The sequence below is a fragment of the Uloborus diversus genome, chromosome 2, assembly GCF_026930045.1.
Source record: "Uloborus diversus isolate 005 chromosome 2, Udiv.v.3.1, whole genome shotgun sequence".
Lineage (NCBI taxonomy): Eukaryota > Metazoa > Arthropoda > Arachnida > Araneae > Uloboridae > Uloborus > Uloborus diversus.
In genome coordinates, this window is record NC_072732.1 from 10,331,800 (window position 1) to 10,345,149 (window position 13,350).

A 13,350-nucleotide genomic window follows, 5' to 3' on the forward strand; every position below is an offset into this window, starting at 1 on the left:
CACCATACATTATTTGTAAATATACAGGCAAACCAAAAGACCTTTAATTTTTCTATTACGGGCGAAGCCGTGCGGGTGCCACTAGTATAAAAAATAGAAATTGAAAAATCGAAAACTTCCCTATTGTTTATTCGGAACATTTTGTCTGACGATTTGGCAAATTGGAAAGATATTGAAGAACTGCGTGTTTTTTTTCCTCCATGTCAATTGTATCTTCTCATTAAATGCATGTACGTGTAAAATGATCGCATTTTATCACTCGGAGAAACTCGAAGTTGCATTCAGACAGTTGAGAATTTACCCCGTTTGCAGAGTTGAATCTAGATTACCCAATGTGACGCCGCCTGACAATCTTTATTTAGTTATCAACAAGTTGTTCACAAAAGTCCTAACGCTGCGTCGTCATAACGCTACGTGTCAATGACGTCTTCACAACGTCACAAAACGAGCGGGTAGCTGTCACAAACTAATAATTGGAGCGACGTCATAACGTTACGTGACAATGACGCCTTCACAACGTCAAAAGTTAAGCGGGTACTTGTCACGAACTAATAGTTGCAGCGACGTCATAACGTTACGTGACAATGACGCCTTCACAGCGTCACAAAATGAGCGGTAGCTGTCACAAACTAATAGTTGTCAGCGACGTCATAACGTTACGTGAACATCACGTCTTCACAACGTCACAAAATGAGCTATAGCTGTCACAAACTAATAGTTGCAGCGACGTCGCGGTGAAACTTCACATGAACAGATGCCACAAATGCAATGGCAGGCGTGACTCCCGATAGAAGTCACAGTTCTGTCACTTTGTGTCATGTGGACTACCATTAGTTTCAGTGACGTCACTGCAACTTTGCAATGGCAGGGAAAACGAAGGGATGAGCTACTTACGCCACTTTCACATTCCTCTGGGAATTCGATTCGTTTTGGCGGAGGGAGAGTCACGGTCACAGTCACGTAAATCACTTTCTGAAAATTCAAAACAAAAGTGCATCAGTTATGAAGTCTTTCTGACAACAGTGGTCAATGAAAATGTACGAACAGATTTATTAAAAAGTAATAATGAAATTGAGTGATTAGTTTCCAGTTGGCAAAGCATATATAGCGGGCAATTTCAATCACGAGAAAAAAAAACTACACTTTTTTTTTTACTTCCTTTTACATAAAAGGAAGTATTGTATTCGCGAAAAAAATATTCACTCGAAAATCGACCTTAATTTCCATTTTAATCACCCCCGAATGAATGTTGAGGGTTTTTTTTTTTCGACTCGACCACACGACCTAAGAACGTATAGACAAGCGAAATATGCATTTTGACGATTCCCGAGTTAATTACAACGAGATTCCCTCGTGACGTCTGAATGTACGTATGTATGTGCGTATGTATGCTCGCATAACTCAAGAACGGTATGTCTTTGAAAGCTGAAATTTGGTACGTAGACTCCTTGTGGGGATCTAGTTGTGCACCTCCCCTTTTGGTTGCATTCAGGTGTTTCTAAAGGGGTCTTTTGCCCCTTTTTGGGGGGGAAATCATTGTTAATTTCGATTGTAAACTCAAGTGGTGTTGTAATTATTGGCGGACACTTGGCGATTTCTATCGCCAGTCTGTTGGTCGCCAAGTTTTTGTCGCCGACTTGGCGACAAATTTGGTGATTTTTTTTAAAAAATCTAATTTCAATTTGGCCACTGTTGGTGATATTTAGAGAGCAAACTATTGAATCCCATCAGAATTGCCAACAATGGGGGAAAAAGACATTAAATAGGAGTAAAAGGAAGTCATTGTGATGCACACATCAGCTCGTTTTCAGACAGATTAAAATTCACGTAGTCAAGGATTTCAGTCAAATTTTAAACTGTTTTAAAAAACGTTAGTTGTTTTTTTCTTTCCGAACTTATATGCCCTATAGTTTTAAACCAAGCCCGGATCCAGGGGCGTAGCTAAGGGGGGGGGTTTGGGGACAACCCCCCCCCCGAAAAGTTAGGTCTCAAAAAAAAAAAGAGAAAAAAGAAGAGAGAAGAGAAAGAAAAAAAAAAGAAAAGGGAAAAATTCCAAGCGATTATATATATATATATATATGTATATATATATATATATGTATATATATATATATATATATATTATATAGTATATATATATATATAATATATGATATATATATTATATATATATTATATATTATAATTATATATATATGTATATGTATATATATATATCTATATATATATCTATGTATACTATATATATAGTATATATATATATATGTATATATATATATGATATATATATATATATATGTATATATATATATATTATATATGTATATATATATATATATATGTATATATATGTATATATATATATATGTATATAGTATAATATATATATATATGTATATATATGTATATATATATTATATATCTATATATATATATATATATTCATATATAAATATATATATATATATATGTATAAGAAGTAACCCCCCCCCCCCGAAAGTCGGGTCTAGCTACGCCACTGTCCGGATCTAACCGGTTTAAGGCCCGGATTAAGCGTTTAAATTTTGCACAAAAATCCTTTTCTAATTTTTAATTATGACTGAAACTAAAACGAGAAGAACACCGATAAATCGTAATATTTTAAAAGGCATTCAGTGTAATACATGAACCAATAATCAAACAATGAAGTCTTTTTGCAGTAAGAAATGTAAATAAGTCAATAAAAGATCCATTGTACAGAAATCCGGATTCAGTATTTTTGTCAAAAAATAATGATTTGAAAAACGATACTTTGATAATTTTTAAGAACTAATTTTCGTATTTGAAATTATGCATTAAATATTGTGTCTTCAGATTTTCAGTCAAAAGGTATTAGAAAATTAATTGCTTTATGAATTTATCTATGTTTCTTTCACAATCTTTTTCGATATTTATGAATGTTCTATGGAAAAAATCGTAAACTTTTTTAAATGTTAAAGCACAATAAAGTTGAAAGCATATCCGGGCTGTTAATTCATATTTAGCCACCGACTTAAAAGGATGGTGGATTTGACATGTTTCCGTGTTTGAATCAGTGTTGCCAGATTGGGGGAAATTTCCCCATTTTGGGGAAATCTGGTGCTCTCTGGGGAAATTTTGGGGAAATGGGTTTTGAAGGGAATTCTTTGGGGAAATATTTTTTTCCTTGGGGAAAACCTGGGGAAAAAAAACCTCGGGGGAAAAATATTTTTTTTTCGTATTTAAATTCGCTTAATTCTTGGATAAATATATACAAAATTCATAGTTTAAAATGTGCATACAGAAGCAGAGCAGTAAATGCAAGTAGAAGAAAAAATTTTTGGTTATTTCTCGGTCAGGCGCTTGTGTTTATTTATTAGCGGTACCCGCACGACTTTGACCGTAGTAGAAAATTAAAAGGTAGTTTGGTTTCCCTGTATATTTACAAATAATGCATGATGAATTTCTCGCCAATGGGCTTGCCCACATTACGTTCTACATTATGATAACTTGGTAATTTACTCGTCCATCTTATGATAATTGTGCTCGGAAAAATGTTCTTAAAATTGGAATGGAAAAAGAACAAAATCAAATTTTCAAAAATCGCTTAAAGGTGCAAACCCCCATGCTACAAACTAATTCTTTGCCAAATTTCATGAAAATCAGCCGAACGGTCTTGGCGCTATATGCGCAATAGAGATCCTGACAGACAGAAAGAGATCCGGACAGAGAGACTTTCAGCTTTATTATTAGTAAAGATAAAGAAGACAAAAAAAAAAAAAAAAGCGAAAATGTGAAGAAAAAAAAAGTTGGGGAATTTTATAAAAAAATTTGACTTTTTGGGGAAATTTTTTTTTTTTCAAGAGATAAAAATATTTAGAGGAAGTCGATTCATTTTATGAAAATATTAGTGGAAAAAATAATTTTTGCATTTGGGGGAATTTTGGTAGAAAACATCGCTTTTTGGGGAAAAGTTGGAAGGGAATCGGGGAAATCTGGATTTGACCATCTGGCAATACTGGTTTGAATATACATTTGAATTTTTTCTGTTTGCTTGTTTGAAATGCGACTTGATCTAGAATCTGGAGTGCCCCTTGACTAAGTTTGCCAAATCTACAGCCTACGGAACATATGCGGTCTACGAAACTGATTCATGTACCCCTTTGTTATTGCTTGAAGGTGACTTGATCGATGGTGTTCTTAGTCACTGGTGCCAAACCCCAAGGTCCAGGTAGCGAACAAAGTGTCATAGATTTGGAATTTACTAAGGATTCAGCTAAGCTCTGCTGCATCTTTGCAGGACATCAACTACCGGATATATAAATTGAAAAACGAATTAGCATTCTTCTGCGTTTTTTGGTGCTAGCAAAAACTCATTCGCACATTTGAAATATGACTACCAATTGAAAGAACGATTTTTTCTGCGTAAGTTGAAAATGTGTTTGGAACTTCTAACGCTGGTATTCTCCACTCCGGTTAAAACTCGGACCGAGGCTTAAACCTCGAAGTTGAAGCCACAACAGAACTAGATTTATAACCTGTTTTAGTGAATTTTTAAATAACCTTTTAACCACTAGATTCGCTGCAATTTAATTACTGACCTTTTTTTGGTACCCGAACCCGTTAACAGAAAATCATCACCTGAGAAATGCAAAAAAAATAATCAAAACTATCTTCGAAGGCGTGGCAGTCTCCAATGAGATGACTTTAAATGATTTAAACGAAAGTCTTTAATGGCCGGTCACCTGAGCAGAACCGACGGTCAGTACAGCTTATTGGTGGGTACCCAACGGTCAGTTGAGCTTACTGGCCGGTCACCTGAGCTGACCGCACGGTCAATACAGCTTACTGGGTGGGTACCCAACGATCAGTTGAGCTTACTGGCCGGTCACCTGAGCTGACTCGACGGTCAGTACAGCATACTGGTGGGTACCCAACAGTCAGTTGAGCTTACTGGCCGGTCACCTGAGCTGACTCGATGGTCAGTACAGCTTACTGTTGGGTACCCAAACGGTCAGTTGAGCTTACTGGCCGGTCACCTAAGCTGACCCGACGGCCAGTACAGTTTACTGGTGGGTACCCAACGGTCAGTTGAGCTTACAGGCCGGTCACCTAAGCTGAACCGACAGTCAGTACAGCTTACTGGTGGGTACCCAACGGTCAGTTGAGCTTACAGGCCGGTCACCTAAGCTGAACCGACAGTCAGTACAGCTTACTGGTGGGTACCCAATGGTCAGTTGAGCTTAAATGATTTGATTTTTCATGGAAAACACAAGAAAAGTATATTAGTACCTGGACTGGTTCTGTGCACTCTTCAACCTCTGGACAGTAAGCCATCTAGAATAAATATAAGAAGACAAGGTAAATCACACATTGAGCGAATCGTGACTTCAGGGAAAGATCTTATACAAGGCTCTTCTACATGAAATACACCGCCAGCTCAGTCATTTCCAGCCGAGGACTGTAGTTTCGTGCTTATTAGCACTCATCAGCCCGGCATAGGAAAGTGACTGAGCTGGAGATGGAAAACCTTTTATGTAAGCCAAGAGGGCCAATTAAACTGGTAGCTAATGTAGAATTAGCACAGACCAGACGAGTGACCGAAGCAGTGGTTCGGTTCAACTTGAAAATTGATGGCAAGGCATGGTATATTTAGTAAATTACCGCCCGTTAGCCAGGGCTAAAGCAGGCTAATGTCGGGCTGATGAGTGCTAATAAGCACGAAACTGCAGTCCTCGGCTGGAAATGACTGAGCTGGCGGTGTATTTCATGTATTTCTGCTTTAGCCCTGGCTAATGGGCGGTAATTTACTAAATATACCATGCCTTGCCATCAATTTTCGAGTTGAACTGAACCACTGCTTCGGTCACTCGTCTGGTCTGTGCTAATTCTACATTAGCTATCAGTTTAATTGGCCCTCTTGGCTTACATAAGAGGTTTTCCATCTCCAGCTCAGTCACTTTCCTATGCCGGGCTGATGAGTGCTAATAAGCACGAAACTGCAGTCCTCGGCTGGAAATGACTGAGCTGGCGGTGTATTTCATGTATTTCTGCTTTAGCCCTGGCTAATGGGCGGTAATATACTAAATATACCATGCCTTGCCATCAATTTTCGAGTTGAACCGAACCACTGCTTCGGTCACTCGTCTGGTCTGCGCTAATTCTATATTAGCTACCAGTTTGTTTGGCACTCTTGGCTTACATAAGAGGTTTTCCATCTCCAGCTCAGTCACTTTCCTATGCCGGGCTGATGAGTGCTAACAAACACGAAACTGCAGTCCTCGGCTGGAAATGACTGAGCCGGCGGTGTATTTCATGTATTTCTGCTTTAGCCCTGGCTAATGGGCGGTAATTGACTAAATAAAGGCTCTTCTACTTCATTTTTTTTGTTTTTAAATTTGTATCAAATGCAAAAGGCCAACCAGTAGTGTATTGAAGAAAGTCACGTGGTTGAAAACAACATTACTGTCTGACCATCGATTACATGGAAAGGCTAATATCCGGTTCATAGGCGGAAATGGACGCATCTATTAGTTTATAGGGCTGTTAGTTGGTTTGTTTCAGATGCGTACTTTTGCTTCTCTATTATTTAGCCTTACTTTTGTAAAAATGTAAATTTGCTCACAGCAACATTTTTTAAATCTAAAGCACATTCGATTCATATTCTCACGGCAAAATTAATTAATTTATTTATGCACAACAAAGTTTTGAGCTTACCATTTTGCTTTTACGTTCCTGAACGAAATGAAAATATTTTCTTTTCTTTTTGTTGTTTCCATGGTAACTATTTTTGTTTTCCCTTAATTTATTTTAGAGACTGCAATAAATGAATAAGGCACTAGTGACATTATAAAACGCGTGCATCAAAAAAATCCCATCGTTATTTTCCCTTTTCCCCTCCTAGATTCATTCAGATGGAATCGTCTTTACTTGGCGAATTGCCAAATTACACGCAATCCGTGGTCAAACAGTAGAACCCGTGTCCAAACTGTTCTCTCGTCAATTCTTCTCTTTCTTCAGTCCTCTTAGCCCTATTCTAATGGTACACAAAAGTACAGTCAAGCGCCTTTTCAAGTCTTTCTAACGTAAAATAATTCGTTAATGAAAAGACTTACGTTAAAATTTTATGGAATTATTTCGATTATTATAAATTTAGTCCAATTAAAATACAAATAATTAAAAAGTATTAATTTTTAACTCTAATGTACTATTATGCTTTGTATCTATAACGGTATTATACAAAGGAAATTCGTTTTTAAAGAAAAATTTTTTAAAAAAGTCCCGCAAACTCTTACTCTTTCCTTGATTTTTTTTCTCAAAAAGAGTGATTTTCAAAGTAATAATGGAAGGAGGACGTCCATTTTTTTTTTATCAATTCGACTTTTGTTAATCCTGTACCTTGACTTTTTTTTTACAATTTTAATTTCATCTTTCAATTTCAGTTTAATGAACCCTACTCACGGTTTGGCAGCAGTTCCTTTGAGCCACTCCATTTCAGATCAGGCAGGGTCTGTCCCATGACCATCACCGATTTTTTTGAAAAAATTACAGTAGTTACAAGTAAGGGACTTGTGAAATATCCCAAAAGGATTTCGCAAGAAATTTTTTTTTTCTTCAACTATAGCCTATTAAAATTCTGCACAAAATCCGCCATTTTGGAAAAAAGAAATGGACACTATTTCAAAAGTATTTAACCTATTTGAATAATTCTTTTTTCTAAAAATAAATAAGGACCCATATATCCTCTAGACATTATTTTTGAAAGTTTAGTTAGGTTTTTTGATAAAGATACAATTCATTTTTGAGCCGAAAAAGGTCACTTTCAAAAAATCAAACCATTTTATGGGACAAAAATACGGGATGCGGTGTCTATCAACTTGTTAAGCAATACATGGGGTTCACATGAGCCAATTTTTAGATTTTTTAAAAATGGATTTTTTGAGTAAAATCACTTCAAAAATCGCTTATTTTTGAATATTTTCAAAATTTTAAATTTTATTTCCGAGGCTATATGCATCTAAGGATTATAATGAAATATGTTATGAAACTATCATGTAAGGGCTTTAGACTGTCTTCTCCGTTTAGTAAAAAAAACTTTTTTTTTTCATGAAGAAAAAAAATCATAAAATCGGTAAAAATGCAGTTTTTTCGCCGCAAAAATGAATTGTTTTCTTTATCAAAAAACCTAACTAAACTTTCAAAAACGATGTGTAGAGGATATATGGATCCTTATTTATTTTTAGAGAAAAGAATTATTCTAATAGGTTAAATATTTTTGAAATAGTCTCCATTTCAAATGGAGTGTTTTGCCGTTTTTTTTTCCAAAATGGCGGATTTTGTGCAGAATTTTAATAGGCTGTAACTGAAGAAAAATTTTTTTTTTTTTTTTGCAAATCTTTTGGAATATTTCATATGTCCCTTTGTTGTAACGACTGTAATTTTTCCAAAAAAAATCGGTGATGGTCATATGACACTTTTATTTATCAAAAAATTATGATTGGTCGATTTGAAATGGAATGACTCCTTTAACTTTCCGTCTGTGGGTATTTTGATTCAGTGTTAGTGCTATAAAGCTGGTTTTGAATAAAACTGGTTTTATTCAAAAAACACTGGACTTAATACGCCCTGTGGATCTTGCTGAGGGACTAGTTGTCTTCTCAGACTCTAAATCAGCCCTAGAGGTCATCTGAAATGGGGAGACAAACATCACTTTCCTCATCTTTCAAAAAGATCGTCTAAAACAGCGCGTTAGGTTGGAACTCGAAATGTTTTAAGGGATAAGTTTCGAATCCCAAGTCTTCTGCAACGTCCCAAAGGTGGTCTACAATTGCGTTTTCAGGGCTGCAATTCCGAAATCTTTTCCGGGGGACATGCCCCGAGACCCCTGGTTTTCAGCACTCTAAAATTGCGTTTTTGAAGCTCTAACGTCAAAAAACAACTGGAGATAATTCTTGAATCTCATCCTTACCCCTTCAAGAAAACAAAGATAGCAAACAATTGTGTTTTCTAAAATATACCCTTAAATTTGAAAAAAATTTCCGAAGATTACCTCCAAGCCTCCCTTTCTCTTAATAACCACCTAATAGTCTACAAATGTGTTCCTAACAAAAATTTTCGGACGACAAACACTCCTACTTATTTGCGAATATTACCCCCCCCCCCCCAACTCAATTAACAAACAAATCCATAACTATCTTCAAATTTTATTCGCAAATGAAATTTTAGTATTTCATTATGTTTGGTACAAAAACTGGTAAAAAGAGATGCCATTTTGATACTACAACCTTTCTTTTATAAGGGAAGAAGTACAATTTAGGACCTAAATGGCAAATGAAAATACTTCCCGAGTCCTAAAACGAATCAAAAGTTGAAGGGTTCAATTTAGATAATAGATCCAGAATATAAGTAGAAATTCCCCTTTTTTTTTCAATTTTTTATTCTTGATACTCAAAACACAAAAAACATTCATTTAAACTCTTTGAACAATACACATTATTCGGGGGGAAAAAAACATGCTTCAGCTCTTAAACTTTTTAAAAATTTTATTTTCATTAGTCACCCCCCCCCCCCTTATAATGCATTACTCAATCGCCCCTCCCAACAGGATCGTCTGGACCCACCTCAAAGTTATTTGTCTATGCAGTAAAATGGAGAGAAAAAACGATAAATACTTACAGTTGGCGCGATACTCATTGAGGATGATCCAGGTGATGCACTTGCAGTAAGGAATAGTGAAAGCGAAGGGAGTGGCCATATTCCGGGGGAAATTCCCACTGATGCTCCAACGGATGCTCCAACTGTAAATGATGCTAAAAGTCCTGGAGATGCTTCTGATGATGCTCCACCAACAGGACATGCTGATATCTCGGAGGATGCTCCCACCGATTCTCCAACTGTAGGTGATGCTGACAGTGCTGGGGATGTTCCCGATGATTCGCCAACCGTGGGTGATGCTGAAAGCCCTGAAGATGCTGCTGAAGATGATCCACCAACAGGGCATGCTGATATCTCGGAGGATGCTCCCACCGATTCTCCAACTGTAGGTGATGCTGACAGTGCTGGGGATGTTCCCGATGATACTCCAACCGTAGGTGATGCTGAAAGCCCTGAAGATGCTGCTGAAGATGATCCACCAACAGGGCATGCTGATATCTCGGAGGATGCTCCCACCGATTCTCCAACTGTAGGCGATGCTGATATCCCTGGAGATGTTTCCGATGAAGATGCTCCAGCTGATAACCGAAATGTAGGGGAAGGTGACGGTCCTGAAGATGCTCCAGCTGATTCCGATGACGATTCTAGTGTAGCAGAAGGCGAGATACCTGCGGAATATGCCGCTGGATGCTAGGAAAATATGAATAGCTACAATTAGTAAAGTTATAAAGGCTATTTACTACACAACGTGAAGCTCATAAGAAGAAATAAATATGAAAGTAAATATGAATAAGTAAGTAAAGAGTATGAATAAGTAAATATGAATAGCTACAATTAGAAAATTTATAAAAGCTATTTACTCCATAACATGAAACTCAAAAGAAGAATGCTAACAAGTAAAACTTAAATCAAAAGTTTAAACGAACTCCGAACACAGAATCAAAAAAATAAATAAATAAATAAACAAATAAATAAAATAAATAAATAAATAAATAAAATAATATAAAATAAAAAAAAAACTATTAAATGCATAGTTTGGTTATAAGTAGTTGGATATCCTGCTGATTCCAGATAATACTGTAGTATCAGGTAAATGTTATCTTATCTTAATAACACTGAAGTCGCAGGAAACTGAAATTGAGTTGATTGGACCAGTAGAGGTTGCTTATATCCCTTCAACAACCAGAAAAGGAATGATGACCAAAAAACCGCAGTACTAATTTCTCGAACCTCACACTCGCGATCAAGCCACCCTTCAAAAACGAAAAAAACTCATCAAAATTGGTACACTTGTTCAAGAGTTACGATGTCACTTGTGAAGCTTATTACCATTCTTTCTACCCCAAGTCCGTCTTCCATGCGGAATTTGTGTAGCAACACCTTTCTAACTGGGATAAAGTGGTTGATAATACATGCGAGACAGTTCTTAACAAACACCTCTTACGTCATTTCGGGAGGTACCATTTCCAACCTCTGACATTCACGGTAACGAAACATTGGACACTTTTGCGGGAACTAAGGGGTCATTGCTCCCTCTTTGATTCTCCGACCCACCTGAAAATATTTCCGATACTTGGACCACCCCAACCTTGAAAAAACTGATATCCAGGAGGGTGCATTGTCTCTTCAATGCAAGAGACATGACTAATTAGTAGATCGATGACACTGGTCAACTTATATATCTGTCTTGTTTCCAACCTACACCACACGTTCTGATTCCAAGGTGTCTCCCGACCATATTCTCTACACTGTTACGTTCTCCTACATTGCTTGGAGTTATCTAAATAACATCTTTTTTTTTTATAAACCATTGCTTGTTTTGAACTTTATTATAAAGGGTGTCCCAAAATTAACGCAAGATTTGAATTTGCCACCATTTTTTCCATAAATTGTTGGCAGTCATGAAAAAAGAACAATTTGACAGTTGAGAGTTTAGGGTTAGTGAAAATGGGGCGTTATTGTACCATACAGCTAGAGAGAATGAAACATTTCAATGACTGCATAAGGCATTTCCTAGTCGCGTACTCTCTCATTTCGGTGATCAGAATTGGCACCCTAGATCGTGTGATTTAACATTATTAAATTTCTTCTTATGGGGTTATTTGAATTCAAAGGTCTATGTCAACAAGCCCACAACCACCCGTGCATTACCGTGTTGCGATACCAATAACAGTAACTGCTTGACCAGTCTCAACTTTCATTATTTTTGAAACAATTGTTCAATAATGAAAGCGCGTTATTGTATCGTATAACGCTCCATTTTTTTAAACCCTAACCTCTCAGCTATCAATTGTTATTTTTTTTCAGAGATGCCAATACTATTTTGCACAAATGGCAACAAAATCAAATCTTGCGTTAATTTTGGGACATCCTTTAGTAGCAATATTACGTATTTAATTTAGATCTGTTGGTCTATTGGAGATTTGCAACAACAGCAGCAGCAGCAGCAGAAATATGTATAAGCATTTAGTTAAGATTAACAAATATGAATTTAAATGTATTTATTTAGCTAATGTATGAAGCAGTGAGAAGCAAAGGGATGTAAACGGAAAAATTAGAAATTTGGAGGTAACCAGTACAAATGATAGAACCAACCTCTCCTCATCATCAGGGCAAGAGATAGTTCTTGCAGCCCTGGTAGGTGCTGCTGTACAGCATGATTTAGAAAAAAAAAATCAATGAAAGCTTACCTATAGTGGATTCAGCGAGAACTGATAGCAGAAGTAAACAAAGCAATGTGACACTGGCGATACCATTATCTGATTGGCGATGGGATGGCGAAAGCAGCGCCAAACAGATGAGTGAAATGTTCCTGAGAAGAAGCGTCAATCCAATGAGTAATACGTGACAGCAGCCGAGACATATGTTGGCGCCAAACAGCAACCCTCTCTGTTTACTTCCTCTATCAGTTCCCCTGAATGAACTATAGAACGTTATCTTTAAACGCGTTTTACTCAAAAAACTTGAAAATATCCACTTACATTCCTCTGCTTCTCACTGCCTCATACCACTGTTTTTTTTTGAGGGGGGGGATTTGTACTTAGTTCCTCTATCTGTTCTCCCTCCTATACTTTACTTACTCATTGCTCGATATTTATTGTGTTTATAACCTTCATCAACTAGGTAAAGATAATGCCCGTGCTGTATAAAATGAAACGAGCTGATGTGTGCATCACATGACTTCCTTTTACTCCAATTTAATGTAATTTTCCCATTATTGGCAATTTTATTGTGATTCAATAGTTTACTCTCTAAATATCACCAACAGTGGCCAAATCGAAACCAGATTTTAAAAAAAAATCACCAAATTTGTCGCCAAGTTGGCGACAAAACTTGGCGACCAAAAGACTGGTGATATATCGCCAAGTGTCCGCCAAATGATAACACCACTTGAGTTTACATCGAAATCAACAATGGTTTCCCCCCAAAAAGGAGCAAAAGACCCCCTTAGGAACATCCGAATGCAACCATAACTTAAGGTGCACAACTAGACCCCACTAGGTGCTCACGTACCAAATTTCAACGTTCTAGGACATACCGTTTTTGAGTTATGCGAGATACATACACACATAAGCACATACATACGTACATACGGACGTCACGAGAATATTCGTTGTCATTAACTCGGTGGTCGTCAAAATGGATATTTCTGGTGTCTGTACATTCCTAGGCATATATCCACGTGTGGTCGCGTCGAAA

At 36.9% G+C, this 13,350-nt stretch overlaps 1 protein-coding gene across 1 annotated transcript in view; it reads left to right on the forward strand.

Annotated features, from left to right (window-relative positions):
* Nucleotides 1-12,121, forward strand: part of LOC129217796 (cell surface glycoprotein 1-like) — a 13,287-nt gene extending 1,166 nt beyond the window's left edge. The window contains exons 2-3 of the mRNA XM_054852136.1: nucleotides 9,720-10,310; nucleotides 12,054-12,121. Coding sequence (XP_054708111.1) covers nucleotides 9,720-10,310; nucleotides 12,054-12,121 — 659 coding nt within the window. The remainder of the gene's footprint in view (nucleotides 1-9,719; nucleotides 10,311-12,053) is intronic.
* The last annotated feature ends 1,229 nt before the right edge of the window (nucleotides 12,122-13,350 follow it).